Source organism: Chlorocebus sabaeus, chromosome 23 (genome assembly GCF_047675955.1).
Source record: "Chlorocebus sabaeus isolate Y175 chromosome 23, mChlSab1.0.hap1, whole genome shotgun sequence".
Lineage (NCBI taxonomy): Eukaryota > Metazoa > Chordata > Mammalia > Primates > Cercopithecidae > Chlorocebus > Chlorocebus sabaeus.
In genome coordinates, this window is record NC_132926.1 from 10,369,347 (window position 1) to 10,397,187 (window position 27,841).

The 27,841-nt window shown below is 46.4% G+C and overlaps 1 protein-coding gene across 1 annotated transcript in view; it reads left to right on the plus strand.

The window, feature by feature from the left end:
• Nucleotides 1-27,841, plus strand: part of STK10 (serine/threonine kinase 10) — a 151,164-nt gene that overhangs the window by 102,420 nt on the left and 20,903 nt on the right. Inside the window, exons 10-13 of the mRNA XM_038010405.2 lie at nt 1,969-2,099; nt 9,172-9,295; nt 9,751-9,930; nt 25,298-25,390. Of these exons, the coding sequence (XP_037866333.2) occupies nt 1,969-2,099; nt 9,172-9,295; nt 9,751-9,930; nt 25,298-25,390 (528 nt within the window). The remainder of the gene's footprint in view (nt 1-1,968; nt 2,100-9,171; nt 9,296-9,750; nt 9,931-25,297; nt 25,391-27,841) is intronic.

The following is a 27,841-nucleotide window of genomic DNA, read 5'->3' on the forward strand; positions in this document are numbered from 1 at the left end:
CACCGAGAGCAGGGGCTCCCCTGCTCTTCTCAAGGCTGTGGAAAATGTTCCTGGTTGACTGCAGTGTGTCAGGGACCTCAGGCTGTTCTAATGAGAGTCCCCCGCTGCGCCAGCACCCCCGGGCGTGACTAGGAGCCTGTTCCTTCAGGGATGGAGGCCCCCTGGCCAGGAGCAGTTCTCAGCAGAGGGCTGTGGCTGCGGATGCCCTTTCTTCCCCTCCGCTCTCGCTCCTGCCAGCCTCCACTTCTCACCGCCGGTCTCACCCATCCTGCCTGGGTCCTGGCACATGTGAGCTGGCCACCATAGACAGATGAGAGTTGGGCATGCTGGGTCTATGCTGATGTTGTCCAGCGCCCCTGGGTGAGGTGCCATGGGCAGGAGACAGGGGCCCAGACTTCAGGGAGCAAGAACAGTCTGCCCCTCTTGACTCAGCAGGAGTGGGGCTCAGCATCCTGCCATGCTGGTTCCTCACTCTTCTTTCAGGGGCTGGGAGGCCCTTCGTTAGGAACAGGGCTGGGCTACACCAAAAAGTCTTCGGGCTGGGCACTGTGACTCTTGCCTGTAATCCCAGGACTTTGGGAGGCCAAGGCGGGTGGATCACGAGGTCAGGAGTTCAAGACCAGCCTTACCAACATGGTGAAACCCTGTCTCTACTAAAAAAAAAATAAAAAAATTAGCCTGGCATGGCCGGGCACAGTGGCTCATGCCTGTAATCCCAGCACTTTGGGAGGCCGAGGCGGGTGGATCATGAGGTAAAGAGATCGAGACCATCCTGGCTGACATGGTGAAACCCTGTCTCTACTAAAAGTACAAAAGTTAGCCGGGCGTGGTGGCAGGCACCTGTAGTCCCAGCTACTCGGGAGGCTGAGGCAGGAGAATTGCTTGAATCTGGGAGGTGGAGGTTACAGTGAGCCAAGGTCGCGCCACTGCACTCCAGCCTGCCAACAGAGTAAGACTCCGTCCCCGCCCCCGCCAAAAAAATTAGCCGGGCGTGGTGGCGCATGCCTGTAATCCCAGCTACTCAGGAGGCTAAGGCAGGAGAATCGCTTGAACCCGGAGGTAGAGGTTGCAGTGAGCTGAGACTTCACCACTGCACTCCAGCCTGGGTGACAGAGCGAGACGCCATCTTAAAAAAAGGAGCTTTTGAAACCAGCCAAGAGACCAGAGGCAGTGGGCAGAGCGGGAGGGTTATGGGGACACCTTCAGAATCAGAGCTGAGAACTTCCAGAGGGAACCACATATTATGACACAGTGACACTTCCAGGATTCCGGGTGGCACCTGCACAACCACTTGTGGCATGTGCGATTCCTCACAGTAAAAGATCACGACGATGCATAATCTCACGGTGGCTCCCAGCAGGTGGGGAGTTCAGGCCAGGTCAGCTTTGGCTACCAAACCAGTTATGAAAACAGCCTTTAATTTTTGAGCTCCTTGGGATTTTGGCACCTTGCGCGAAGGTTGTGTGTGGTCTGCAGTAATAACCGTCAGAAAGAAATGCCAGGCATGGAACATGCATCGGGAGTGGACACTGCTCTGTGGATCCACCGTGTGTTCTCTCATTGGATCTTTACAACTACCCTGGGAGGCAAGTAGTGTCATTGTCCTCCCTGAACAGATGAGGAAGCTGAGGCTCAGACAGGACAAGAAGCTGGCCCGGAGACACAGAGCCAGTAAGTGGTGGAGTGAGGGTTAGAACGCAGCTGTTTCTGACACCATGTCCTGGATGCATGAGAGGTGCTGGCAGCAAGGTGGGGGAGGCCTCAGCACAGTGTCCGAAGACTGAGACCTGGGAAAGGCAAGGGAATAAGCTCAGACCCTCCGGCTCCTAGGTTAAGTTGAGCCAAGAGGGAAGATGGATGGCTACATCTCTCTGGGGGTGGTGCTGAAGCTGTGGGCCCAGCAGAGCTGTGGCCTCACCTGCCGCCAGCTGCGATTCTGAGACTTGTCTAATGGTTTTCCCTGGCCAGGACCCGAAGCTGCACAAAAAAACCCTCAAGCGGACACGCAAATTTGTGGTGGATGGTGTGGAGGTGAGCATCACCACCTCCAAGATCATCAGCGAAGATGAGAAGAAGGATGAGGAGATGAGATTTCTCAGGCAAGCCTGGGAAGGGCCACCAGTGGTGGTAAGAGGGTGGGGCTATGGTAAGAGGAATGGCATTGGCCCTTTTGGTGAGAGGGCTGTCTGTCTACAGCATGAAGTGGGGGAATCAAGGAGACAAAAGGAAACCCATTTTGCCTTAGATCCTGCACTCCCCCATTTATCCAACCATTCATCTATCTATCCACCCATCCATTCATTTATTCACCCATCTATCCACCTGTTTACCTATCTATCTATTCATCTATCCACCCATCAGTCTACCCACTCTTCCACCCACTCACCCCTCCACCCATCCACCTATCTACCCACTCACCTTTCCATCCATCCATCCAACTGCACCCATTCATCTACCCATCTACTTAATCATCCATCCTTCCATTCATTTATCCACCCATCTATCCACCTACTCAGCTATCTGCCTGTCCATCTATCCACCCAGTCGTTCACCCATCCATCCATCCATCCATCCATCCATCCATCCATCCATCCATCCATCTATCCATCCATCCATTCATCTATCCATCCATCCATTCATCCATCCATCCATCCATCCATCCATCCATCCATCCATCCATTCATCCATCCATCCATTCATCCATCCATTCATCTATCCATCCATCCATCCATCCATCCATCCATCCATCCATTCATCCATCCATCCATCCATCCATCCATCCATTCATCCATTCATCCATTCATCCATCCATCCATCCATCCATCCATCCATCCATCCAACCATCCAACCATCCATCCATCCATCCATCCATCCATCCATCCATCCAGTCATCCACTCATTCATCTACCCACTCACTCACCTTCCATTTATCCATCTAACCATCTACCCATCCATCTACTCACTCACCATTCCATCCTTCCCTCCATCTGCCCAAGTATCCATCTATTTATCTATCTATCCACCCAATCACCCATCCATCCATTTATTCTTCCATCCATTTATCTATCCATCCATTTACCTACTCCCTATCTACCTTTCCATCTGTCTACCCAGTCATCCACCCAGTCACCCCCCATCCACCCACCCACCCATCTACCTATTCAGCCCTCCACCTATCTACCTAACCATTCATCCATCTGTCCATCCATGTATCCACCAACCCACCAGGTTGGAGACAAGGTGGTGACCCAAATAGATAAGGCCATTGCCCTTGTAGAACTTAACACCTAATGGGCCAACATACAGTACACAAGATAATCCCTGATTGTCTTACGTGCCATGAAGAAAGTAACAGGTGACATGATGGTGAGTGCTTGGAGTGGGGAAGGCTGCTGCAAGGGAAGCCCCTGAGCCAGGCCTAAAGGATAAGGGGAGGAGAGCTCGGGGGAGCCCAAGGGAAACTGCAGTTGCTGAGACCCTGAGTAATAGCTACTCAGCTTCTTTAAGGGGGACTGGTGGAGGGAGACAGGGAGATCTTGACTCTCTGGGCAGTCTCTGGGCTCAGGCTGGGGCAGTGGCCGTGAAGAGGGAAAAACATGGTCAGATTTGACCTACATTTTGGAGGCAAAACCAGTGAGCTGGTGAAGGATTGGAACAGGGAGGAAGGTGTGAGGCGAAGCTGTTTGCTGGGATCCGTCTTTATACTTTTCAGTTCTCCATCCCCCACTTGCAGCCCTCCTTCGGGAGACCCTATTTCCACGTTTTGTAAACAAAGGAGGAAACACCATTTCTGGGCAAGTAAGTCACTTGCCCCGGGTCTTCCAGCTGGGCAGGGGTAAAGCTGGGATTCTAACTGGGTCTGTCTGTGTGAGAATTCCTTCAGGTTTCACTGGACCGTGTAGCTGGCAGGGGTTGGGGGAGCTTAACACTTAGGGACGCCGTGGAGCCACGGAGTTCCCTGGGGGCCAGGCCTTTGCAGGGTAAATTCATGATTAGTGTAGAGAAAATTTCTGGAACATTAATCACATGTTTTTATACATGTGAATTAAAATTTTTAAAATTTTATTTATTTATTTTTATTTTTTGAGACAAAGTCTTGCTGTGTCGCTCAGGCTGGAGTGCAGTGGCGCGATCTCAGCTCAGTGCAACCTCTGCCTCCCGGGTTCAAGCGATTCTCCTGCCTCAGCCTCCTGAGTAGCTGGGACTACAGGTGCCTACCACCACGCCCCACTAATTTTTGTATTTTTAGTAGAGATGGGGTTTCACCATATTGGCCAGGCTGGTCTCGAACTCTTGACCTTGTGATTCGCTCGCCTCGGCCTCCCAAAGTGCTGGAATTACAGGTGTGAGCCACCATGCTCGGCCTAATATTCATATTCTTTTAAAAGCATAAGCATGCAGCCGGGCACAGCAGCACACACCTGTAATTTCAGCCCTTTGGGAGGCTGAAGTGAGAGGATTGCTTGAACCCAGGAATTCGAGATCATCCTGGGCAACATAGTGTCTCTGCAAAAAATTTTAAAATTAGCTGGGCACATACCTGTAGTCCCAGATACTCGGGAGGTTGAGGTGGGAGGATCACTTGAGCCTAGGGGGTCAAGGCTGCAGTGAGCTGCGATCATGCCACCACACTCCAGCCTGGGCAACAGAGCAAGACCCTGTCTCTCAAAAATAAATTTTAAAACTAAATTGTAAAAAATAAAAGCATAGGCCAGGCGCATTGGCTCACACCTTTAATCCTAGCACTTTGGGAGACCTAGGCGAATGGATCACCTGAGGTCATGAGTTCGAGACAAGCCTGGCCAACATGGCAAAACCTGGTCTCTACTAAAAATTCAAAAATTAGCCAGGCGTGGTGACGGGCGTCTGTAATCCCAGCTACTCGGGAGGCTGAGACAGGAGAATCACTTGAATCCAGGAGGCGGAGGTTACAGTGAGCCGAGATTGTGCCACTGCACTCCAGCCTGGGTGACAGAGTGAGATTCTGTCTCAGAATAAAAATAAAAATAAATAAATAGATAAATAAGCCAAAACCAAATAAAAGTAGTTTTAGATGTTCTGGATCACTTCTCCCTCTGGGAACAGGCGGAGGAAAGACAGATTTTTCACTAGTTAGTGTGGTATCTGCATACACTACACACACACACACACACACACTGGTGTCATCTGTGTGGATTGGGAGGCTAGGGCACAAGTTGTTTTGGCAGATGACACCACCTTCTGTTCTAATGGTCACCTGAGAGGCACTCTGGACTCTGAGCTTCAACCTCAAGAGGTGGGTTTTCATCACCTCCCCTCTGGGCAATTGAAGTTCCCAGGGATAAGATTCTAGATTGGCCACACCCCATGAAGAAGCAGTGCTCTCTGGCCCTGGCTGTGGGTCCCCATCCACCTCCTAAGCAGAGCAGCTGTGTGCTACTCAGGGTCAAAAGGTGAGACTTGAGGAGGTGAAGAGGAGCTCGTCAGGAACCAGGGTTTTCTCGTTTGCCTGCCGTGGTCTGGAGGTCTGAGCAGCTGTAAACCAGGCCAGGCTGCCAGACCGCAGGGGTGTGGATGGCCCTGATCATTCCCTGCTGGCCCAGGCCCCTGGCCATACCTGAGCCCTGGCATTTTTGGAGAATTGGGTCACACCTCGGCTTTTGAACTATGTGGTTGAGCATTTATCACATTCCCAGACTGACGAGGCTTCCGGGCAGAGTTCCTCCTGTCCCTCCCTAAAACCGCTTCTGCCATTCCCTTGCCCTTGAGTCCCAGTCTTCTCCTTGCCTGCCTTTTCTTCTGAGAGCACAGGTGGGCCAGGGAGTGCTAGAGTCTGGCTGCCTGTCGCCTTTCTGTACTCCTTTTTATGCTTTTTGTCAATTCTTCTCTAAACCTTAGTTTCTCTTGAGTCAGGATTTCCATTTCCTCATTAACACTCTCAAAAACTGCCTCTTCTCTTCTCGCTTTCCAGAGAAGCAGAGGCTCAGTCTTCCCTCTCTGTGGCTGTAGAAAGCACCTCTGGCTTTTCCCAGAGGCAGGGTAGCCATTGCCTCTTCTTCCTTGGTAGAATTCGAGCAGTTGCCACTTACAGAGTGCTGGTCATGTGCCACGTGGGCACCTGACCTGTGTCATCTCATTTATCCCTCAAAGGACCCAAGAGGTAAAGATCGTCAGCCTCATTTTGCAGAGGAGGGAATGAGTGCCATGAGGATGAGTGACTCTCCAAGAGGTCACCCAGCTGGAAAGCTGACTGAGCCTAGATTCAGATGGGCGCTGTGACCCCAGAGAATGTGCTTGGCCTCACTGCGCTGCCCAACCCCTCCTTGTGCTGCTCTTGGGGGGCAGTTCTGTAAGCAGTTATGGTCCCTCCGAGCCATGAGGAAGGCCGCTGGGGTCAGAGCGTGGCCTCATGGGAATCAGCATGGCGCTGCACTGGACTAGGACACAGGCCTCACGGACCCCGACCCCGAGAGGCCGCCAGGAGCCCCCAGTTCAGTCAGGAGGCCCAGGTTCTTTCTATAGTAGTTTGATTTTTTTTCTTTTTTTCTGATTATATAAATGATATGTAGCAGTTTTTTCTTTTTTCTTTTTTCTTTTTTGAAGCAGAGTCTGACAGAGTGCAGTGGCACAATCGGCTCACTGCAATCTCTGCCTCCCAGATTCACACCATTCTCCTGCCTCAGCCTCCGAGCAGCTGGGATTACAGGTGTGCACCACCACACCTGGCTAATTTTTGTATTTCTAGTAGATGGGGTTTCACCATGTTGGCCAGGCTGGTTTTGAACTCCTGACCTCAAATGATCCGCCAACCTCTGCCTCCCAAATTGCTGGGATTACAGGTGTGAGCCACCGCACCCGGCCTACATAGCAATTTTTAATGGATTTGCTCATTAAGAAATATGGTTAACACTTGGGGCTTATCCCTCCAATATTTTTTCTGTGAGTACACACATACACATACTGGCAATATAGATACAAAATTCGGGCATGTGGCTTAGGTCAATTTTTTTTCTTTTTTTAACACAGGATCTTGCTCTGTTGCCCAGGCTGGAGTGCAAGTGGCATAGTCATGGCTCACTGCAGCCTGGACCTCCTGGGCTCAAGTAATCTTCCAGCCTCAGCCTTTTAAGTAGCTGGGACCACACAGATGCACCCGCACGCCCAGCTAATTTTTGTCTTTTGCGCAGAGATGAGGTCTCACTGTGTTGCCCAGGCTGCTCTCGAACTCCTGAGCCTAAGTGATCCTCCCAACTCAGCCTCCCAAAGTGCTGGGATTATAGGCATGGGCCACCATGCATGGCCTATGTAAAATTTTTATTATATATTTTTTAGCAGGTAATAAAGGTTGAACATCCCAAATCAAAAAATCCAAAATCCAAAATGCTCCAAAATCTGCAACTTTTTGAGCACTGACATCAGATTCTCACTGGAACATTTTGGACTTCAGATTTTCAGATTAGGGTTGCTCGTTCAGTAAGTATAATATTCTAAAATCTAACAAAATCTGAAACCCAAAACACTTTTGGTCCCAAGGTTTTTCGGTAAAGGATACTCGACCTGTATAAGATCATGGTTCAAAATTTTTTTAAAAAAAGAAAGAAGATAAACAGTGAAAACTTTCCCTCCCTCATTTTCCTACCAGAAATCCAGTTCTGTTTCCTGTGTTAATGTTTTATGGTTTAATCCTTCCAGAGATACTAGAAAAGTAAACAATACATATATGTGTGTACAGACACATATTGTTGTCCTTTTTTCTCCCAGATAAGATGGCATAAGAGACCTATTCTTTAATGTCTTGCTTTTTTTTTAACCTAGAGATTATTCCATATCTGTTCATAAATATTATTATTATGATTATTATTATTATTATTATTATTTGAGACAGAGTTTTGCTCTTGTTACCCAGGCTGGAGTGCAATGGCACAATCTCAGCTTACTACAGACTCCGCCTCCCGGGTTTAGGTGATTCTCCTGCCTCAGCCTCCCGAGTAGCTGCGATTACAGGCATGCACCCCCACGCCTGGCTAATTTTGTATTTTTAGTAGAGACGGGGTTCTCCACGTTGGTCAGGTTGGTCTTGAACTCCCAGCCTCAGGTGATCCGCCCTCCTCGGCCTCCCAAAGTGCTGGAATTACAGGTGTGAGCCACCGTGCCTGACCAAATTATTTTTATTTTTAATAGATATTTCCTTATGTAATTAAACATTTTCTAAAACTTGAATTTTTTAAAGTTGTATGGAATTCCATCATACCAATGTACTTTATTTACATAGACCTATATTGATGGACATTTGCTTCCAATTTTTTACTAAATAACATTGATTTTAAATAATTGCATATTCTTTTTTTTTTTTTTTTTTTTTGTGGTGGTGTTGTTGACATGGAGTTTTGCTCTTGTAGCCCAGGCTGGAGTGCAATGGCATGATCTCAGCTCACTACAACCTCCACCTCCCAGGTTCAAGTGATTCTCCTGCCTCAGCCTCCTGAGTAGCTGGGAGTACAGGTGCATGCCACTATGTCCAGCTAATTTTTGTAATTTTAGTAGAAGTGGGGTTTCGCCGTGTTGGCCAGACTGGTCTTGAACTCCAGACCTCAGGTGATTCTTCTGCTTTGGCCTCCCAAAGTGCTGGGATTACAGGTGTGAGCCACCATGCCTGGCTGACTATTGTTATTCAGTGGTCTTGTGCATCGATAAATATTTCTTTAAAATCAGTATCCAGAAGTGAAACTACTGTGTCAAAAGACATAAACTTATGACCAAATTGTCCTCCAGAAATGTACCAGTTTCTACCGTCAAATTTTCTACATCGTGAAAATGTAGTTTCTACATCAGATTTTCTGCATCATGTTTTCTACATCATGACATTGTGGTTTCTTTTTCATTTGTCTTTTATATCTATATAGGTGATTCTAAAATTTCTTTTTATCTTTTGCTTCATGTCTGTTCATGTTCTTTGCCACTTTTTTTGGTTAGGATAGTGTTCCTTTTTATTGATTTGTAGGTACTCTTTATTTATTAAGATTATTAAGGTTTCGTCTGTCAATAAATATCAAATGAAGCCTGAGTTCTAGTCATGCCTAAGACTTGTGTGATTTTGCTCCATGATCCAACCCTCAGTGTTCCAAGCTGCAAATATTGTGATCCCTGAGGCCAGTTCTTACTGTGACATATCTGTATCCTTTAATCTTTCAGGCGCCAGGAACTCCGAGAGCTTCGGCTGCTCCAGAAGGAAGAGCATCGGAACCAGACCCAGCTGAGTAACAAGCACGAGCTGCAGCTGGAGCAAATGCACAAACGTTTTGAACAGGAAATCAACGTGAGTGCGAGAAAAGATGGGACCCTGGAGGGCTTCTTGCCTCTGTGTGTTCTCTCAGGGGAAGCTACATAGTGGGAATGACTGGGTAGTGGAGAGTGATTCACAACAATTGCCCAATTCCTGGAGGCTTCCTGATCTTGTTAGGCGGTGACTTGTTAACACAGAATCCCGTGAAGGTCAGAGTGATCCCAAGTCCCACGGGAAGATCTCCAGAGGGCAGATAACCTTTACTGAGCACTGTGCAACAACACATGGTCTGGTCTCCCGTTTGCAGATGAGGAAATGGAGACTCGGGCTAAGCAACTTGTCCCGGGTCACACAGCAAGGGGGTGGTGGAGCTGGGATTCAAGCCTAGGTCTGATCACAGGCTCTGAGCTCTCCCCATCCCACTCCCCATGTCCCTGCTAAATACAAAGTGACTTTGCTGAATTTCTCAGAATTTCTGCACCTTTCAGGCCAAGAAGAAGTTCTTTGATGTGGAATTAGAGAACCTGGAGCGTCAGCAGAAGCAGCAAGTGGAGAAGATGGAGCAAGACCATGCCGTACGCCGCCGGGAAGAGGCCAAGCGGATCCGCCTGGAGCAGGATCGGGACTACGCCAGGTTCCAAGAGCAGCTCAAACTGATGAAGAAAGAGGTGAGTATGTGCTGGGCGGGGGCAGGGGCAGCTTGGAGTATTAGGGCCTTCTTGGTTGCAAGTGATCGTGGCCCCAGCTCAACCTCACCTTGGCAACAGAGGGGTGTGGCTGAAGAGCTCGGGAGCAGGTGAGGCTGGATCTGTGTGCCCGAGCTGTGCCACGAGGAGCCACTTCTCCATCCTGTGAACTCTGCTTTCCTCTGTGTTGCTGTGGCTTAGGGTAGGCCCTCACCGTGTGGCCTCAGGCAGCTTCCTTTACATCCTCCCAGCTTAGCAACCCCTGCCGAGAAAGAGCAGGGAATAAGGAAGGGCTGGTGGCGCAGGGGAATTTGAGATGCTGTTCCCAGAAGGGCTGGTGGGTGCTGGGTGGGTGGGCACATGCAGCATGCCCTCTGCGCTCCACCCTCTCTACCTCCTCTTTCTCCCCGAGTTGGAAGGGGAAGGGGAGGGTGGAAGGAGGTGTCTGGTCCTTAGGCACATCTCATGGGCTGCTCTGGAGAGAGGCATCTGGGTGTCAAAGAACAGCCCATGCCTCCCTTTGTGGAGGACGGAGACAAGCAGGAACACCAGGGCAGGCTGTCCCCAGTCTCCCAGCTGGGAGCAGTGGATGAGCAGCCTCTGAGGGTGGTCCTCAGGACCTCAGAGCCCAGATTCCAGGCTTTACCATGGTGGGCATGACATTCGGGGTGTCCCAGAGGCTGTGGGCAGCTGCCTCTGGGAGCCAGGGCTCCTGGCCAGCTGAGCAGTTGTAGCACAGATGTACCTCGGAGATACCGCGAGTTTGGTTCCATACCCCTGCAATAAAGTGAATAAAACATAAAGCCAGTCAGTATTCAGTAAACCATGCTGTACACAGATGTGCTGTCACCTGGGCTTTGTGGCTCCATTTTTAGAGCACAGGCAGAGTAGATTTAGCCTGATTTTTTTTTTTTTTTTTTTTTTTTTGGAGATGGAGTCTTGCTCTGTCACCCAGGCTGGAGTACAGTGGTGCAGTCTCGGCTCACTGCAACCTCTGCCTCCTGGGTTCAAGCAGTCGTTCTGCCTCAGCCTCCTAAGGAGCTGGGACTGCAGACGTGCACCACCACACTTGGCTAATTTTTGTATTTTTAGTAGAGATGGGGTTTCACCATATTGGCCAGGCTGGTCTCGAACTTCTGACCTCATGATCTGCCCACCTCAGCCTCTCAAAGTGGTGGGATTACAGGCCTGAGCCACCGCGCCCAACTTAGCATGATTCTTAAGGGCCCCTAGGATTTTCAAAATGGTAAATGAGCATTGGCTTCAACTTCAAGTCATCATCAGCATTAACCCCTAACAAGAGAATCAGCCTGTCCTTTGAAGCTTTGAAGCCAGGCAACTGACTTCTCCTCTGTAGCTTTGAGAGTCCTAGATGGCATCTTCTACCCAGAGAAAGCTGTTTCATCTACACTGAAAATCTGTTGTTTAGTGCAGCCACTTTCATCAATGATCTTAGCTAAGTCTTCAGGATAACTCACTGCAGCTTCTGTGTCAGCACTTGCTGCTTTACCTTGCACTTTCATGTTACGGAGTTGGCATCTTTTCTTGAACATCATGAACCAGCCTCTGCTAGCTTCCAGCCTTTCTTCTTCAGCTTCCTCACCTCTCTCAGCCTTCACAGAATTGAAGAGTTAGGGCCTTGCCCTGGATTGGGCTTTGGCATAAGGGAGTATTGTAGCTGGTTTATCGTCTGCCCAGATCACTCAAACTTTATCTCAGCATAGGCCGTTTTGCTTTCTCATCATTCATGTTCATTGGAGTAGCACTTTTATCTTTTGAGAACTTTTCCTTTGTATTCACAACTTGGCTGACCGTCTGGTGTAGGAGGCCTAGCTTTTGACCCAGTAAGTTTTCTCCGTGCCTTTCTCACTAAGCTTCATCATTTCTAGCTTTTGATTTAAAGTGAGAGACATGACAACTCCTGCTTTCACATGAACACTTGGAGGCCGTTGTAGGGATATTCATTGGCCTCATTTCAATATCGTTGTGTCTCAGAGAATAGGGAGGCCTGAGGAGAGGGGAAGAGATGGGGGAAAGGCCAGTCTGTGGAGCAGTCAGGTCACATTCAACATCTATTGATTACGTTTGCTATCTTATATGGGCTCGTGGCACCCTATAACAATTACAGTAGTGACGTCAGAGGTCACTCATCACAGGTCGTCATAATAGAGATAATAATAATGAAAAAATGTGGAATATTGCGAGAATTACCAAAACGTGGACAGGAAGTGAGAACATGCTTTTGGAAAAATGACGCTGATGGACTTGCTCGACACAGAGTTGCCACAAACCTTCAATTTGTAAAAATCACAGTGTCTGCAAAGTGTAATAAAGTGAAGCATGAAAAAATGAGGTATACCTGCACAACATTTCAGAGGACCCAAGAACTCAGTCATCAAGATAAAAAAAATGTTAATGCAGCCGGGCGCTGTGGCTCACACTTGTAATCCCAGCACTTTGGAAGGCCCAGCCGGGCGGATCACTTGAGGTCAGGAGTTCAAAACCAGTCTGGCCAACATGGTAAAACCGCATCTTTACTAAAAATACAAAAAATTTAGCTGGGCGTGATGGCAGGTGCCTTAATCCCAGCTACTCGGGAGGCTGAGCGGGAGAATTGCTCGAACCCAGGAGGCAGAGGTTACAGTGAGCCGAGATCACACCATTGCAATCCAGCCTGCGCAACAAGAGCAAAACTCCATCTCAAATATATATATATTCTGTTCATTCCTGGATTTGTTAATTTCCAGAGAAGCCAGACAAACAAACAAAAAGTCCAATATTGAATAAACAAAACAGCTACCAACATGCTAGGGAAGCATATAGACTGGCTGACTAGAGATCCAGAGAGATCTGCTTTAGATGGGTCTGGGAAAGCCTCTCAGTGTTTGACATGTAAACTGAGTACAGAAGGATGCTGGCAGGCCTGAGAACCTTCCAGGAGGATGGGACAGCACCTGCAAAGGTCCTGAGGTATGGGAAAGAGATTGGAGTGCTCAAAGAGCTGGAAAACCATCCATATAGCAGGAGCTTAGGAAGCAAAGGGGAGATTGGCACAAGGTGGAATCAGACAGGTAGGGCAGAGACCAGCTCACGCAGGGCAGTGGGCCACAGGCAGGAGTGTGCTATTTTAATAATCCTGTTAACGTCCAGTCCTTACATAGATGTTGTAGCATTAAATGAGAAGTACATTCAGGGTTAGACCCAGTATCTGCTCGGAATAAGAGCTGGGTAGATGCCCATTCCCTCCTTGGCTCTGTGCCCTGTCACGTGCACACCTCGTGTGTGTATGTGTGTATGTGTGTGTGTATAAGGACTTGTAAGAGTGGAAGAGAGAGGAGGCGACTGAGGAAGTTGCCTAGTTTAGGAGGGGGTGGGGGAAGCCACAGATCTCCTCACCCTTTCTCAGAACGTGCCCTTAACAAAGTTGGACTTCCTCACCAGCAGGGTTCCAGGAAAGCTCTCAAGCCTGCCGCTGAACGCTGAGGCAGAGTGTGGGATCTGGCACCTGGGGTTCTAATCACATTCAGTTTTTTAAAATATCTTTTTCTATGGGTGTTTTTCTTCAAGAAGTTTTCATGGAAAGAAAAAGCTTAACTTCTTTGCTCTTTTGGCTTTTTTTTGAGACGGAGTCTTGCTCTGTCGCCCAGGGTGGAGTGCAGTGGCCAGATCTCAGCTCACTGCAAGCTCCGCCTCCCAGGTTTACGCCATTCTCCTGCCTCAGCCTCCTGAATAGCTGGGACTACAGGCGCCTGCCACTACGCCCGGCTAGTTTTTTGTATTTTTTTAGTAGAGACGGGGTTTCACCGTGTTAGCCAGGATGGTCTCGATCTCCTGACCTCGTGATCCGCCCATCTCGGCCTCCCAAAGTGCTGGGATTACAGGCTTGAGCCACCGTGCCCGGCCTTTTTTTTTTTTAAATGATGAGACTGGAGTGCAGTGGTGCAATCACAGGTCACTGCAGCCTTGAACTCCTGGGTTCAAGTGATCCTCCTGCCTAGGCCTCCTGGGTATTTGGGACCCTGCTAATGTTTAAAAAAATTTTTTTTGTAGGAATAGGGGTCTCACTTATTTGCCCAGGCTGGTCTTGAATTCCTGGCCTCAAGTGATCCTCCTGCCTCGGCCTCCCAAAGTGTTGGGATTACAGGCGTGAGCCATTGCACCCAGACTCTTTGGCTTTTTGAGGAGGACAGGGCTCACACCATTTAGTAAGATGGTGTCCCAGGTACTGGTCTTTTGTGTAGACAAACTTGCTTGCTTTGATTCTGCCGCTCACTTACGTAACAGATAACGATGGCAGGAGGCCAGCAAGAGGCTTTGCCCCATGGCAACCCCAGATATCCCAGATGGCACCGTCTTGCCATTACCTACTCCACGCTCCTAAGAACTCCTTCTCTATTCCAAAGGTCACCTCTGTGAGGGCTGCAAGGTGCTGGGCGAGGAAGTAGGAATTCCAGGTAGGAATGGGAGGTCTGGCTCATTGCCCTTGACATAGTGGTCAGGATGCAGCAGCAGGGGTGAAGGACAAAATTAGAAGGGGTGAGGCCTCCGCCAGGTGAGCAGCCTGTGAACTACCTACAGATGCATCAGCGATTCCAGTGCTGTAACAGATTAATTCACACATGGATGCTGGAGAGGGAGACCATATACAGATGTAACAGGCACTTTCCTTTAACCAGCCCAGAGCAAGGAAGAGTGTACCTGTCCATTTCCCTACGATCCATTCAGTGTGAGACAGCATGTCATAATTTAAATTCAGGCATTTAAAACACACACCAAAAAAATAAAATAAAATTTGAGAAGCCTCCTGGGACCCTCTTCAGAATTACAGCAATTGGTGTGGAATATTTATCATGCTAATCACTTTTCAATAAGGAAATATGTATATAGGAAAAATAATTATTAGCAAGGTAGTTGAACAGGGACCTATTTATTCTTCATGTCAATTTCTTTTCTTTTTTTTTTTTTTTTTTGAGACGGAGACTCGCTCTGTCACCCAGGCTGGAGTGCAGTGGCACTATCTCGGCTCACTGCAAGCTCTGCCTCCTGGGTTCATGCCATTCTCCTGCCCCAGCCTCCCAAGTAGCTGGGACTACAGGCACCCGCCACCACGCCTGGCTAATTTTTTATATTTTTAGTAGAGACAGGGTTTCACTGTGTTAACCAGGATGGTCTCAATCTCCTGACCTCGTGATCCGCTCACCTTGGCCTCCCAAAGTGCTGGGATTACAGGCGTGAGCCACCGCGCCCGGCCATTCATGTCAATTTCAAGTAATTTACTACATCTTCCTGTATATATGCATATATGCATATACAATTAATGTGGATACATTCTCACACTCTGTAAGAAGGGACTTGATGGTCTGCTACTCAGTTCCTATAAACCCAGTAATCTTTAGCATCCATGAGAAACTGGCTTGACAGTTGTATGTCCTTAGATCACTGAAATCGGAAAACAAACCTAACCAGTCTTGAAGGACATTGTTCCAGAACTCTGTTTCCCTGCCTTCCCAGGCAAAGCTCATTAAACAGAATGTAGCTATTAAATAGTTTGGATCTCTATAACATCACAGAATTGTAACCCTCAAAGGATCCCTAAAGGAATTTTAGTCAAAAGCCAGATTGTTTTTCCTGATGAGAAAATAAGGAACTCTGACGAGTTCGATAACTTTTCTGAAGACACGTAGCTGGACTAGAATGCAGGTTTTCTGACATCCAGCAGAATGCAGTTCCCCTGCCCCTGCCTCTCAGTAGACCTCAGCGGGAGAGCAGTGCTGGTACGTGAATGTCCTCGGGGGATACCGATGGATGGAAGTCCTGTGCCCCTTTGTCAGGTGGCCCCATGTGACTCTGCTTTTACTGTTCCTTTGCCTTCACCCTCCGTGGTCAGTGGTGTGACGTTTCTTAGTGTTTTCAGTGCCTTTGGCAGAAATCCTTTACTAAACTGCTGCTTCTAATCTTCTGTCCTGGAAAATCAAGAAATCATGCTTGAAACAGCACAGTTTTAAGCTCATGAGGCTTTTAAATTGTATGATGCCTGAGATGGTGCTGTCGAAAGGCATTTTGGCAGACACCACAGCCAGATGCTGAACTAGGGTTAGATAGCATCTCCAAGGCGACCCTTTGATGTGGAAGCAGAAGTGGCATAAATAAGATTTTAGATATTTTACTAGGACTTCTAAGACAATGATCCTCAACCAGGGACTGCTTTGTTCCGTAGGGGCCAATTGGCAATATCTAGAAACATTTTGGTTGTCAGCACTGGGGAAACAAGGGAGAGGTGCTACTGGCATTGAGCAGGTAGAAGCCAGGGATGCTGTTAACTTCCTAAAATTCACAGGACAACCCCTACAACAAATGCACAGGGCAGCCCCCACGATAAAGAATTCTCCACCCACAAGGTCAGTAGTGCTGAAGTTGCAAAACCCTGATCTAAGACCATTAAGGCCAAAGAACATAGGAGAAGGATTCAGATTACAAATCTAAGACCATGAAAAAAAAAATCCAAGAATTGAAAGAAGAGACAATGAAGAATAGCTGCTGGGATTTTGGGGTCAGATGCTAAGTGCATGTTTGACTTTATGAGAGACTGCCAGACTGTTCCAAAAAGGGCTGGATCATTTTACATCACAACAAGGTGCAAGAGTTCCAGTTGCTCCATGTCCTCATCAGCACTTGCAACTGTCAGGTTTTTTAGCCATTCTGATGGGTGTGAAGTGGTGTTTCATTGTGGTTTTTAATTCACATTTCACTAACAACTAACGATTTGAGTATCTTTTTGTGTGCTCACTTGCTACCCGTAAGTATTTATTTTATTTTATTTTATTTATTTATTTATTTTGAGATGCAGTTTTGCTCTTGTTGCCCAGACTGGAGTGCACTGGCGCAATCTCGGCTCACTGCAAGCAAGCTCCGCCTCCCAGATTCACGCCATTCTCCTGCCTCAGCCTCCCGAGTAGCTGGGACGACAGGCGCCCGCCCCCACGCCCAGCTGATTTTTTGTATTTTCAGTAGAGACAGGGTTTCACCGTGTTAGCCAGGATGGTCTCGATCTCCTGACCTCAAGTGATCCACCTGCCTCGGCCTCCCAAAGTGCTGGGATTACAGGCATGAGCCACCGCACCCGGCGCTTTTTATTTTTTTATTGCTTTATTGTGCTAGCCAGGACCTTCAGCAGGATGTTGAATAGGAATAGTAGAGAGGACTTCTTTGCCTTGTTCCCCATTTTAAGGGGAAGGCATTCAATATTTCATCATTAAGTATGATGTTAGCAATAGGGCTTTTTATAGCTGCCCTCATCGGATTAAGAAAGTCTCTTTCTACAGACGCAGAAGCTGAGGTTAAAAAGAAAGAAAAGAGGCCGGGCGCGGTGGCTCACGCCTGTAATCCCAGCACTTTGGGAGGCCGAGACGGGTGGATCACGAGGTCAGGAGATCGAGACCATCCTGGCTAACACGGTGAAACCCCGTCTCTACTAAAAATACAAAAAATTAGCCGGGTGTGGCGGCGTGCGCCTGTAGTCCCAGCTACTCGGGAGGCTGAAGCAGGAGAATGGCACGAATCTGGGAGGCGGAGCTTGCAGTGAGCTGAGATTACGCCACTGCACTCCAGCCTGGGTGACAGAGCGAGACTCCATATCAGAAAAGAAAGAAAAGAAAAACATTTTTTAAAGTCTCCTATTCCTAGTATGCTAATCGATTTTATTATGAATAGGTGTTGAATTTTATCAAATGGGTTTCATGCATCAATTGATATATGGTTTTTCTTCTGTTAGTCTGTTGATATAAATTATATTGCTTGATTTTAAAATATTGCATCAGCTTTGCCTTTTTGGGGTAAGAACCACTTGGTTATTGTATATTTTCCTTTTTCTATACTACTGGACTCAATTTGCTGACATTTTGGTGAGGATTTTGGGGTCTGTGGTCATAAAGGATGTTGATCTGGTTTTGTTGACAGCTGATGTGATACCTCGGTTCTTGTCTTCTTGGCTTTAAGGAATTTAAACATGAGACACACAGCAAAGGAGCTGCAGCATAGAGTCGTTTATTGCAAAAGAAAACTAGTATTTTGAAAGTTAGGTATAGAACAGACAGTACACCCTGAGAGAGAGGATTCAGAGTGGGCTGCTTGTAAGGATGAGACAGCAAAGCCTGGCACTAGGGAGACTCCTTTAATGGGAGTCTTACATGATGACTCATAAGTAGGTGGGAAGAGGTGTTGCCAGGAAGCATGTTCCGTGTGGTCCTCTGGGTGCGCATGTGCAGCAGCTGTACCTGCTTGTTCGTATGGCACTGTCTCATTAGCATCTTAAATCTCTACCTGGGGTGTGTTTTTTACTATTAATAATGAACAAAGAGTCAGTCTGAGGACAGGTAAAATCAAAATGTGCATGCTGTCTACAGGGAAAATTCCCTACTGAAGATAGCTGTGCTTGAATGAGCTGAATTACAATGAGAATGCTGAGGCTTATGGTGTCGACTGTATGGCCCCCATAGTTGCTGTGTCCAGAGAACCTGGTCATTTTTTTTTGACTACCTATCCTGCCTCAGTTTTAGTTACCTATTTCTTCTTTTAAATTTTTTTTATGTTTTAACTTTTCCTTGTTACATGGCCTTCCAATACCTATTTCTTTTCTCTCTTTTTTTTTTTTTTTTTTTTGAGAGAGTCTCACTCTGTCGCCCAGGCTGGAGTGCAGTGGTAAAATCTCAGCTCACTACAACCTCTGCCTCCCAGGTTCAAGCGATTCTCCTGCCTCAGCCTCCTGAGTAGCTGGGATTACAGGTGCGTGCCACCACGCCCGGCTAATTTTTTTGTATTTTTAGTAGACACGGGCTCTCACCATGTCAGCCAGGCTGGTCTTAAACTCCTGACCTCAGGCGATCCACCCGCCTCAGCTTCCCAAAGTGCTGGGATACGGGCATGAGCCACTGCGCCTGGCCTGTTTCTTCTTAAGTAAGCTTTAGTAGCTTCTGTCTTTCAAGGAATTTGTAGATTTCATTTTAATGCTCAAATTTATTGGCATTAAATGTTTCCTGACTATCCTTTGAATGCCTATAGCATCTGTAGTGATGTTCTTTCTTTCATCCCTCATACTAGTATTTTGTATTCTCATCTTCTCCTCCTCCTTCTCTTTTTCCTCTCCTCCTCCTTCCCTATCAGTCTGACTAATTGTTTATTAATTTTTTTGACCTTTTCAAAGAACCAGCTTTTGGTTTTATTGATTTTTCTTTTCAATGTTATTGATTTCTGCTGTTATATTAGGCTTGGGTTTAAATTGCTCTTCTTTTTATGGTTTCTTAATGTAGAAGCTCATTTAGAACATTGATTTGAGACTATTCTTTAAGCACTTAATGCCATAAATTTCACTTAATGCTATAAATGGAGCACTGTTTTAGCTTCATTCCATAAATCTTTATATGTTGTATTTTCATTTTTATTCAATACCAATTACTTTTTGATTTCCTTTGCAACTTCCTCTTTGACCCAGGTTATTTAAAAGCTTGTTGTTTAATTTTAAAATGTTTTGGGGCTGTCATATCTCTTATTTTTTAGTTTGATTTCATTATGATCAAATCAAATAACATATGTATTACATATATGTATCATTATTATTATTTTGAGATGGAATTTTGCTCTTGTTGCCCAGACTGGAGTACAATGGCATGATCTTGGCTCACTGCAACCTCTGCCTCCTGGGTTCAAGTGATTCTCCTGCCTCAGCCCCCCAAGTAGCTGGGATTACAGGCACATGCCACAGCACTCAGCTAATTTTTGTATTTTTAGTAGAGTTGGGGTTTCACCATGTTGACCAGGCTGGTCTTGAACTCTTGACCCCAGGTGATCCACATGCCTCAGCCTCTCAAAGTACTGGGATTTCAGGCGTGAGCCACCATGCCCGGCCCATATATTTTTTAAGATTTCAATTTTTAAAAATGTATTATGGCTTTTTTTATGGTCTGGGATGTGGTCTGTGTTACTGAGTGTTCCGTGTGCACTTGAGAAGGATGTGTATTCTACTGTTGTTGAGTGGAGTATTCTATAAATTTCAAGGAGGTCAAGTGAATTGATAGTATTGTTCAGGTCTTCTGTATTCTTACTGATTTTCTGACCACTTGTTCTACTGGCTGCCAAGAAAGGAATGTTACCATCTCCAACTGTAATTGTGGATTTGCCTATTTCCCATTCGGTTCTGTCAGCTTTTGTTTCACATTTTTGAAATTATTTTGTTATTTTAAATAGTCACATTTTCTTTTATTTATTTATTTGTTTATTTTTTTTGCAGTGGAAGTCTCACTGTGTTGCCCAGACTGTCCTCAAACCCCTGGGCTCAAGTGATCCTCCTCAGCCTCCTAGACTTTAGCTAAGACTAAAATAGTCATATTTTCTTAGTGAACTGTCTCTTCCTTTTATGATTATATAATGCCCATCATTATTCCTGATTATTCCTTGTTCTGAAGTCTGCCTTGTCTAATCAATAGCCAATCCTACTTTCTTTTGATAAGTATTTGCATACAGTATATTTTCCCATCCTTCCAATTTAACCTGTTTAAATCTTTATATTTAATATGCATTTCTTGTTGACAGCATATAGTTGTGCTTTCATTTTTTAATCCCTTCTGAAAATCTTTGTTTTTTAATAGACGTGTTTATGCCATTTATATTTAATTAAATTATTACTTGTTTTGTCTCCTTTGGTTTTTGTTCCTCTCTTCCCCGTTTTCCTACCTCCTTTTGGAGTATTTGAATATTTTTAACTTCACGAATTAGTTTATCTTTGTGTGTGTGTGTGTGTGTGTGTGTGTGTGTGTGTTTAATGGTTGCTCTGGGGTGTTATAATATACATACCTATCTCAGCATCTATTTAGAGTTGATGTTGTAATTCTTTAAGTAAAATGTAGCTTTACAACCATGTAAATTTCTTGATACTTTCTCAATTTTGTTATAATTGTCACATTTTTGGCCTTTTTTTTTTTTTTTTTTTTTGAGACCGAGTCTTGCTGTGTCACCCAGGCTGGAGTGTAATGGTATGATCTCTGCTCACCGCAACCTCTGCCTCCTGGGTTCAAGCACTTCTCATGCCTAGAGACAGGGTTTCACCATGTTGGCCAGGCTGGTCTTGCCTGGCCTCAAGCAATCTGGCCATCTCAGCCTCCCAAAGTGCTGGCATTACAGGCTTGAGCCACCACACCCGGCCTATCATGGATAATGTATTATATCTACATATATTAAAAACCATACCAGACAATGTGACAACTTTTGCTTTAAATGGTCATTGAGATTTTAAAGATCTTAAGGGAAAAAGTATTCACTATGTTTATCCAGATATTTACCATGTCTGTCACTCTTTCTTTTTTAACTGAAGATACAAGTTTTCTCCTCAGCTCACTTCTTTTTAACCTGAAGAACTTCCAATGTAGCCTTTCTTCCCGACCACAAAGTTTCCTACTTTCCTTCATCTGAAACTGTCTTTATTTTGCTTTCATTTCTGAAGGATGGTTCCATTAGACATACCTATTCTTCCTGTTCGTTTATTTTGGTACTTTTTTTTTTTTTTGAGATGGAGTCTTGCTCTGTCACCCAGGCTGGAGTGCAGTGGTGTGATCTCGGCTCAGTGCAACTTGTGCCTCCTGGGTTCAAGCAGTTCTCTGCCTCAGCCTCCTGAGTAGCTGGGATTACAGGTGCCCATCACCACACTCGGCTAATTTTTAAAATATTTTTAGTAGATACGGGGTTTCACCATCTTGGCCAGTCTGGTCTTGAATTCCTGACCTTGTGATCCACCCGCCTCAGCCTCCCAAAGTGCTGAGATTACAAGCATAAGCCACTGTGCCCGGCCCTTCTTTCAGCACTTTAAGGATGATACTCCAGTGGCTTTTGGCCTCCCTGGTGTCTGTTGGGAAATCCATGGTCACTGGAGTCATGGTTTTCCTGTGTTATTATGTCACATTTCTCTTAAATACCCTCCTGAATTTTTTTAGTCTGGTTTTCAAGTTTTATTATGATATATATGAGGGTGGTTTTCTTTTAATTTAACCTGTTTGGGTTTCATTGAGCTTTTGATAATTTTCCCATAAGTCCCTGAAACCTTCATCTTTTTCATCTTTCTTCTTCTCTGTCATTCAGATTATATAATCTTTATTAATTAGTCTTCAAATTAATGACCCTCCTCTGTGATCACCATTCTGCTATTGTTTTATTTTAATCTCAGACATTCTATTGTTTAGTTTTAAATTTTTCAATTTTTTAAAAATAGTTTTTCTGGCTGGGCATGGTGGCTCACGCCTGTAATCCCAGCACTTTGGGAGGCCAAGGCGGGTGGATCACTTCAGGTCAGGAGTTCAAGACCAGCCTGGCCAACATGGGGAAACCCCGTCTCTACTAAAAATACATAAATTAGCCAGGCACCCAAATAACTGGGTACCTGTAATCCCAGTTATTCTGGAGGCTGAGACTGGAGAATCACTTGAGCCCAGGAGGTGGAGGTTGCAGTGAGCGGAGATCGCACCATTGCATTCTAGGCTGGGCAACAAAGCAAGACCCTGTCTCAAAAAAAAATAAATAAAATGGTTTTTCTGTGCCGTGAACTTTCATCTTTCCATATTTGAAATATTAAAGGGCTTTACCTCATGGAGTATAGTTATAGTAGCTGCTTTGAAGTTTCTTTGTGTCAACATCTGTATCACCCAGAGCTGATATCTACTGATTGTCTTTTTCTTTGAAAACTGGTTCTATTTCCTGGTTCTTTGTATGCAGAGTAATTTTTTATTCTTTCCTTGACATTTTATTCTATTTATTTATTTATTTATTTATTTAGTGACAGGGTCTTGCTTCTTGCTCTGTTGCCCAGGCTGGAGTGCAGTGGTGCAGTCACAGCCCACTGCAGCCTCAAGCTCCTGGGCTAAAGTGACCCTCCCACTTCAGCCTCCTGAGTAGCTGAGACTACAGGTACACTGGCACCACACCCAGCTAGTTTTTTGTATTAATATTTTCTGTAGAGATGGGGTTTTGCCACGTTGCCCAGGTTGGTCTCGAATTCCTGAGCTCAGGTGATCCACCCAGCCTACCAGAGTGCTGGGATTACAGGTGAGCCATCGTGCCTGGCTATCCTTGATATTTTAGTGTTATGTTCTGTAGACTGTGGGTCTGTATTATAATCTTTTGGAGAATGTGGATGTTTTTTGTTTAACAGGAAACCCTGTAGACCACAGGTTCTGTCTGATCTTCTGTGGGTAGTGGTTTCAGTCTTAGTTTAGTTAGGTCTTTTCTTCTTTGGTTTTTTGCTATACTGCTTGGCACCTGTCTCACTCATGCTTAGCTCAGGGGTGAATCTCTGTGTTTACACACAGAATTAGGAATTTCCCTTTTCCTGTGCTCTTCTCTTTTTTTTTGAGACGGAGTCTCGCTCTGTCATTCAGGCTGGAGTTCAGTGGTGCGATCTCGGCTCACTGCAGACTCCGCCTCCTCAGTTCAAGTGATTCTCATGCCTCCTCCTCGAGGAGCTGAGATTACAGGCACGCACCACCACGCCCGGCTAATTTTTATATTTTTAGTAGAGATGGGGTTTCACCATGTTGCCCAAGCTGGTCTTGAACTCCTGACCTCAAGTGATCCACCTTCCTTGGCCTCCCAAAGTGCTGGGAATACAGGTGTGAGCCACTACGCCTGGCCTTCTGTGCCTTTCTCTTTGGGATTCATCCCATACTCACTGGACTCCGCAGGCCTCTTTTCCTGGTTCTCTGGCCAGAAATACAAGGTTTCTTATGGAGTTTTAGCCAGCTTTTCTACTGCACCACTGGGCAGGTCTAGGATTGGTGCAAAGCCAGGAGAGCAAAAGGATGAAAAAAAAAAAAAAGGAAACTTATCCCCTGTACCAGTCTTGTCTGCAAATTTGGACTCCCCTTCATGTCACCTGCTTTTGTTTGGTTTTCAGAGTCCTCAAGTAGTTACTTTCATATTTGATGCAGTGTTTTCACTGTAATTATCAGGAGACACAGCCTGTCTTGGCTTACCTCACCATGCCAGAACTCCCCAGAATGTTCTTTTTTTGATTACAGGCAGGCCTTTTCCCCCATCAGATGCTCCTGAGAGCCCCTCTGTCAGTGCAGGTTTTGGGTTATTAGGCACCGGTAAAGGTGTGCGTTTCTCGGGAAGGAAATGTCTGAGGAAGTCCGGGGTCATTAGAGAGAAGTGTCATGGATCTCTTCTCCCTCCTGTCACAAAAGACAGAAACCCAATCCCAGCCGGCTGAAGGACGAAAGAATACTTGCTGGCGTCTGGCCAGGAGGGCAGGAGTGTTGGCAGGAATTCTTCTTTCTCCTCTCTTAGCATTGCTTCCCTGCATCGAGTTCATCTCAGGCAGTCCCCTCCAGGGCTGACAAGGTGACGCACCTTGGCCTTCATCCCCCCAGTTTACCAACCCCAGAGGACAGCAGGTAGCTTTCCTTCAGTCGTTCCAGCAAATGTCCCAAAGTTCGCACTGGACCGGTGAGGGTCACGTGCTTCTCTCTGAATCAGTTCCTGAGGCTAAGGGCATGGAATGTGCTGCTTGGCCAGCCTGGATCAGATGCTTAGCCCAGGGCCAGTGGGGGTAGGAGTGTCAGTTCACCTGGACCTCAGGGACTGACAAGGGGGATACTAAAGTATGCATTCTCGGCCAGGCGCAGTGGCACACGCCTGTAATCCCTGCGCTTTGGGAGGCCAAGGCAGGCAGATCACTTGAGGTCAGGAGTTTGAGACCAGCCTGGCCAACATGGTGAAACCCCATCTCTACTATAAATACAAAAATTAGCCAGGTATGGTGGTGCATGCCTGTAATCCCAGCTACTTGGGAGGCTGAGGCGGGAGAATTGCTTGATTCCATCTCAAAAAAACAAAAGATATGCATTCTCAGCCAGGCTAATATTACTGCAAAGGAAGCCAAATACCTGAGATGTGACAATGGTTTATCAGATCGACAGTATTGTCTGTTGGACTAATTTCATGGGGGGAGACGGATTAGGAAAAATGTCTAAAAGAACTTCTGTGGGGACTATCATTTTTTAAAAAGGTGGAGAAACACTGCCCTGCAGGAAGCCGGGCGCTGTTACCAGAAGAGGAGGGAGGATACCACGCAGCTGAAAACTGCACCTGCCCACTCTAGGGGAGTTGGAAGCTGAAACCAGCAGCAGGCAGGAGTAGGCCAGTGCGAGGCACCTGCTCAGGGGGGTTTGGTGGGAGCCACATAGGGTGCTGGCCCCTGCAACGCTGAGCCTCTTCCTCAGTCTCTGGCCCAGGAGTTCTGGGTTGAAGAATATACTGCAGGAAGCATGGAGACGACCCTGACCCAGCCCCTCTCTGCTGTCTGTTGCAGGTGAAGAATGAGGTGGAGAAGCTCCCCCGACAGCAGCGGAAGGAGAGCATGAAGCAAAAGATGGAGGAGCATACGCAGAAAAAGCAGCTTCTTGTGAGTCCCTGGCCTCAGCTGGGGAGTGCAGGGACTGGTGTGAGACCTGGAATGGTGACCAGGCCCCCTCTTTGCCTTTGCCCAGTCACTGCCCCTCAAATACCCTGTTCTGAATACCTAAATCTAGCCTCATCCTTCATGGCCGCATTATCCCCTCTTCCATGCAGCCTTCCTTGATTGCCTCGCCTCCAGCTGGAAGTGAGCTCTTCCATCTCTGGATACCCCAACACTTTACATTGACCACCCTCCCAAACCCTTAGCACCTCCTACCTTGTTCTAGGGTTATTTATTTGTGAGTCACATCTCCTTGACCAACCCAGGATATTCCCCTGCCCTCTTGGCATCTTTTAAGTCTAAAGGACATCAAACTCATGATGTCCCAGACCTGGTCCTGTCATGCTCTGAAGGGTGCCATTTTCCTTCCTTTCTGGCCCATCATTCCTCACCCCTCCTTTCCCTCTAGTCCTTCATCACCTCCTGAAGCATGGTATGTATATTTCTTATCTCCCGTCTCTGGATCTATCAACTTGTCACCATCTCCATGACCCCCCAGCCACTGTCCAGTGGCCTCCCAGCGAGGCTTCCTGTTGCTGTTTTTCCCCTGCAGTTTCTTCTCTCCTGCCTGCAGGTGTGAGCAGTTTGAATTCCAAGTCTGATAACAGCACCCTTCCCCCAACAGCCCTGTGCCTTAAAAGCCTTCAGTGGCTCCCGCATTGTCCCTAAGATAAGTGCTGCCTCTTTGCTGTGCCCTGGCTGGCCTCCCCAGCCTTCTTTTCATCCCGTGCCGGAATGCTCCCATTTTCCCCGCGAGGGGGTCTTTGTGTGTTCTGCTTCCTCAGCCTCCAAAGCAGAGAATCTTTGAATCCACATTTACAAATGCTTTCTGTATTACCTGGTTCAGCGTTCATAGCTTACCATGGTAGGAGCTGTTCATTTTCCCATTCACAGAAGAGGAAACAAAGACTGAGAGAGGTGACATTGCTAAGTTCACAGTCGCGGAGGGGGTCGAGGCCTCAAGCTTGTGTTCTCTCTGGAACACCCCATGAGCTGTCCCGTTACAGCGCGATTAGGAAGAGACTGCGGACTGGTGAGGCGGGGCACACAGGCCCTCATCCACGCAGAGGGACAGTAGATGGTGTGGCCTGGAGGAGGCAGTTGCATGCAGAGCTTTGAAGATACGCACATCCTTTGGCTTGGATTTTCTATTTCTAGAAATCCTGAGGGAATCTAAAAATCCTGAAGGAGTTATCACAGAGGTTCACAAACACTTAACTACCAGAATATGAAGTAGCACTACTTTAAAAATACATAACACCTGGAAACACCATGGTGTTTATTGGATAAATAACATCCATAGCATGAAATTTTTCAGCCATTGAAACACATATGATAGAAGATCACATTTATTTATTTATTTGACATGGAGTTTCAAAAGTGGGAGTTTCATCACAGTGTTTTTTTGTTTTTTTTGTTTTTTTTTGTTTTGAGATGGAGTCTCACTCTGTTGCCCAGGCTGGAGTGTGGTGGCACAATCTCAGCTCACTGCAACCTCTGCCTCCAGGGTTCAAGCAATTCTCCTGCCTCAGCCTCCCAAGTAGCTGGGACTACAGGCGCTCGCCACCACACCTGGCTAATTTTTGTATTTTTAGTAGAGACGGGGTTTCACCATGTTGGCCAGGCTAGTCTCGAACTCCTGACCTCAGGTGATCCGCCTGCCTCAGCCTCCCGGCGTGCTGGGATTACAGGCGTGAGCCACTGCGCCTGGCCAGAAGATCACATTATAACATGGAAAGATTTTTTAAAATAATTGTTTAAAATTGTGGTAAAATAGTCATAACATAAAATTTACCATCTTTCCCATTATTAAGTGTACAACATAGTGGTGTTAAGCACGTTCTCACTGTGCGGCCGTTACCACCAACATCTATCCCTAGAACTCTCTCATCTTGTAAAACTGAAACTCTGCACCCATGAAACCGTAACTCTCCGTTTCTTCCCCTTCAACCCTTGCTAACTTTATTCTGCTTTCGCTAGGAATTTGACTATTCTAGGTACTTCATATAAGTGGAATCATAGGATATTTGCCGTTTTGTGACTGGCTTATTTCACTTAGTGTAATGTCCTCAGGGTTCATCCATGTTGTTGCATGTGTCAGAATTTCCTTCCTTTTTAAGGCTGAATAATATTCCATTGGATGGATATAACACATGATGTTTATCCATTTATCTGTGGACGGACACGTGGGCTGTTTTCATCCCTTGACTATTGTGAATAATGCTGCTGTGAACTTGGGTGCTCACATAATCTCTTTGAACCATTTTTAATAATTTCTGTAACACAACAATAACAATAGCTATAGATACACTTGTATAGACATACCACAGTTGCCAACTCTGGGTGATAGGATAAAGTGGAGAGTTTTACTAATTCTGTGGTTTCTAAATTTTTTTA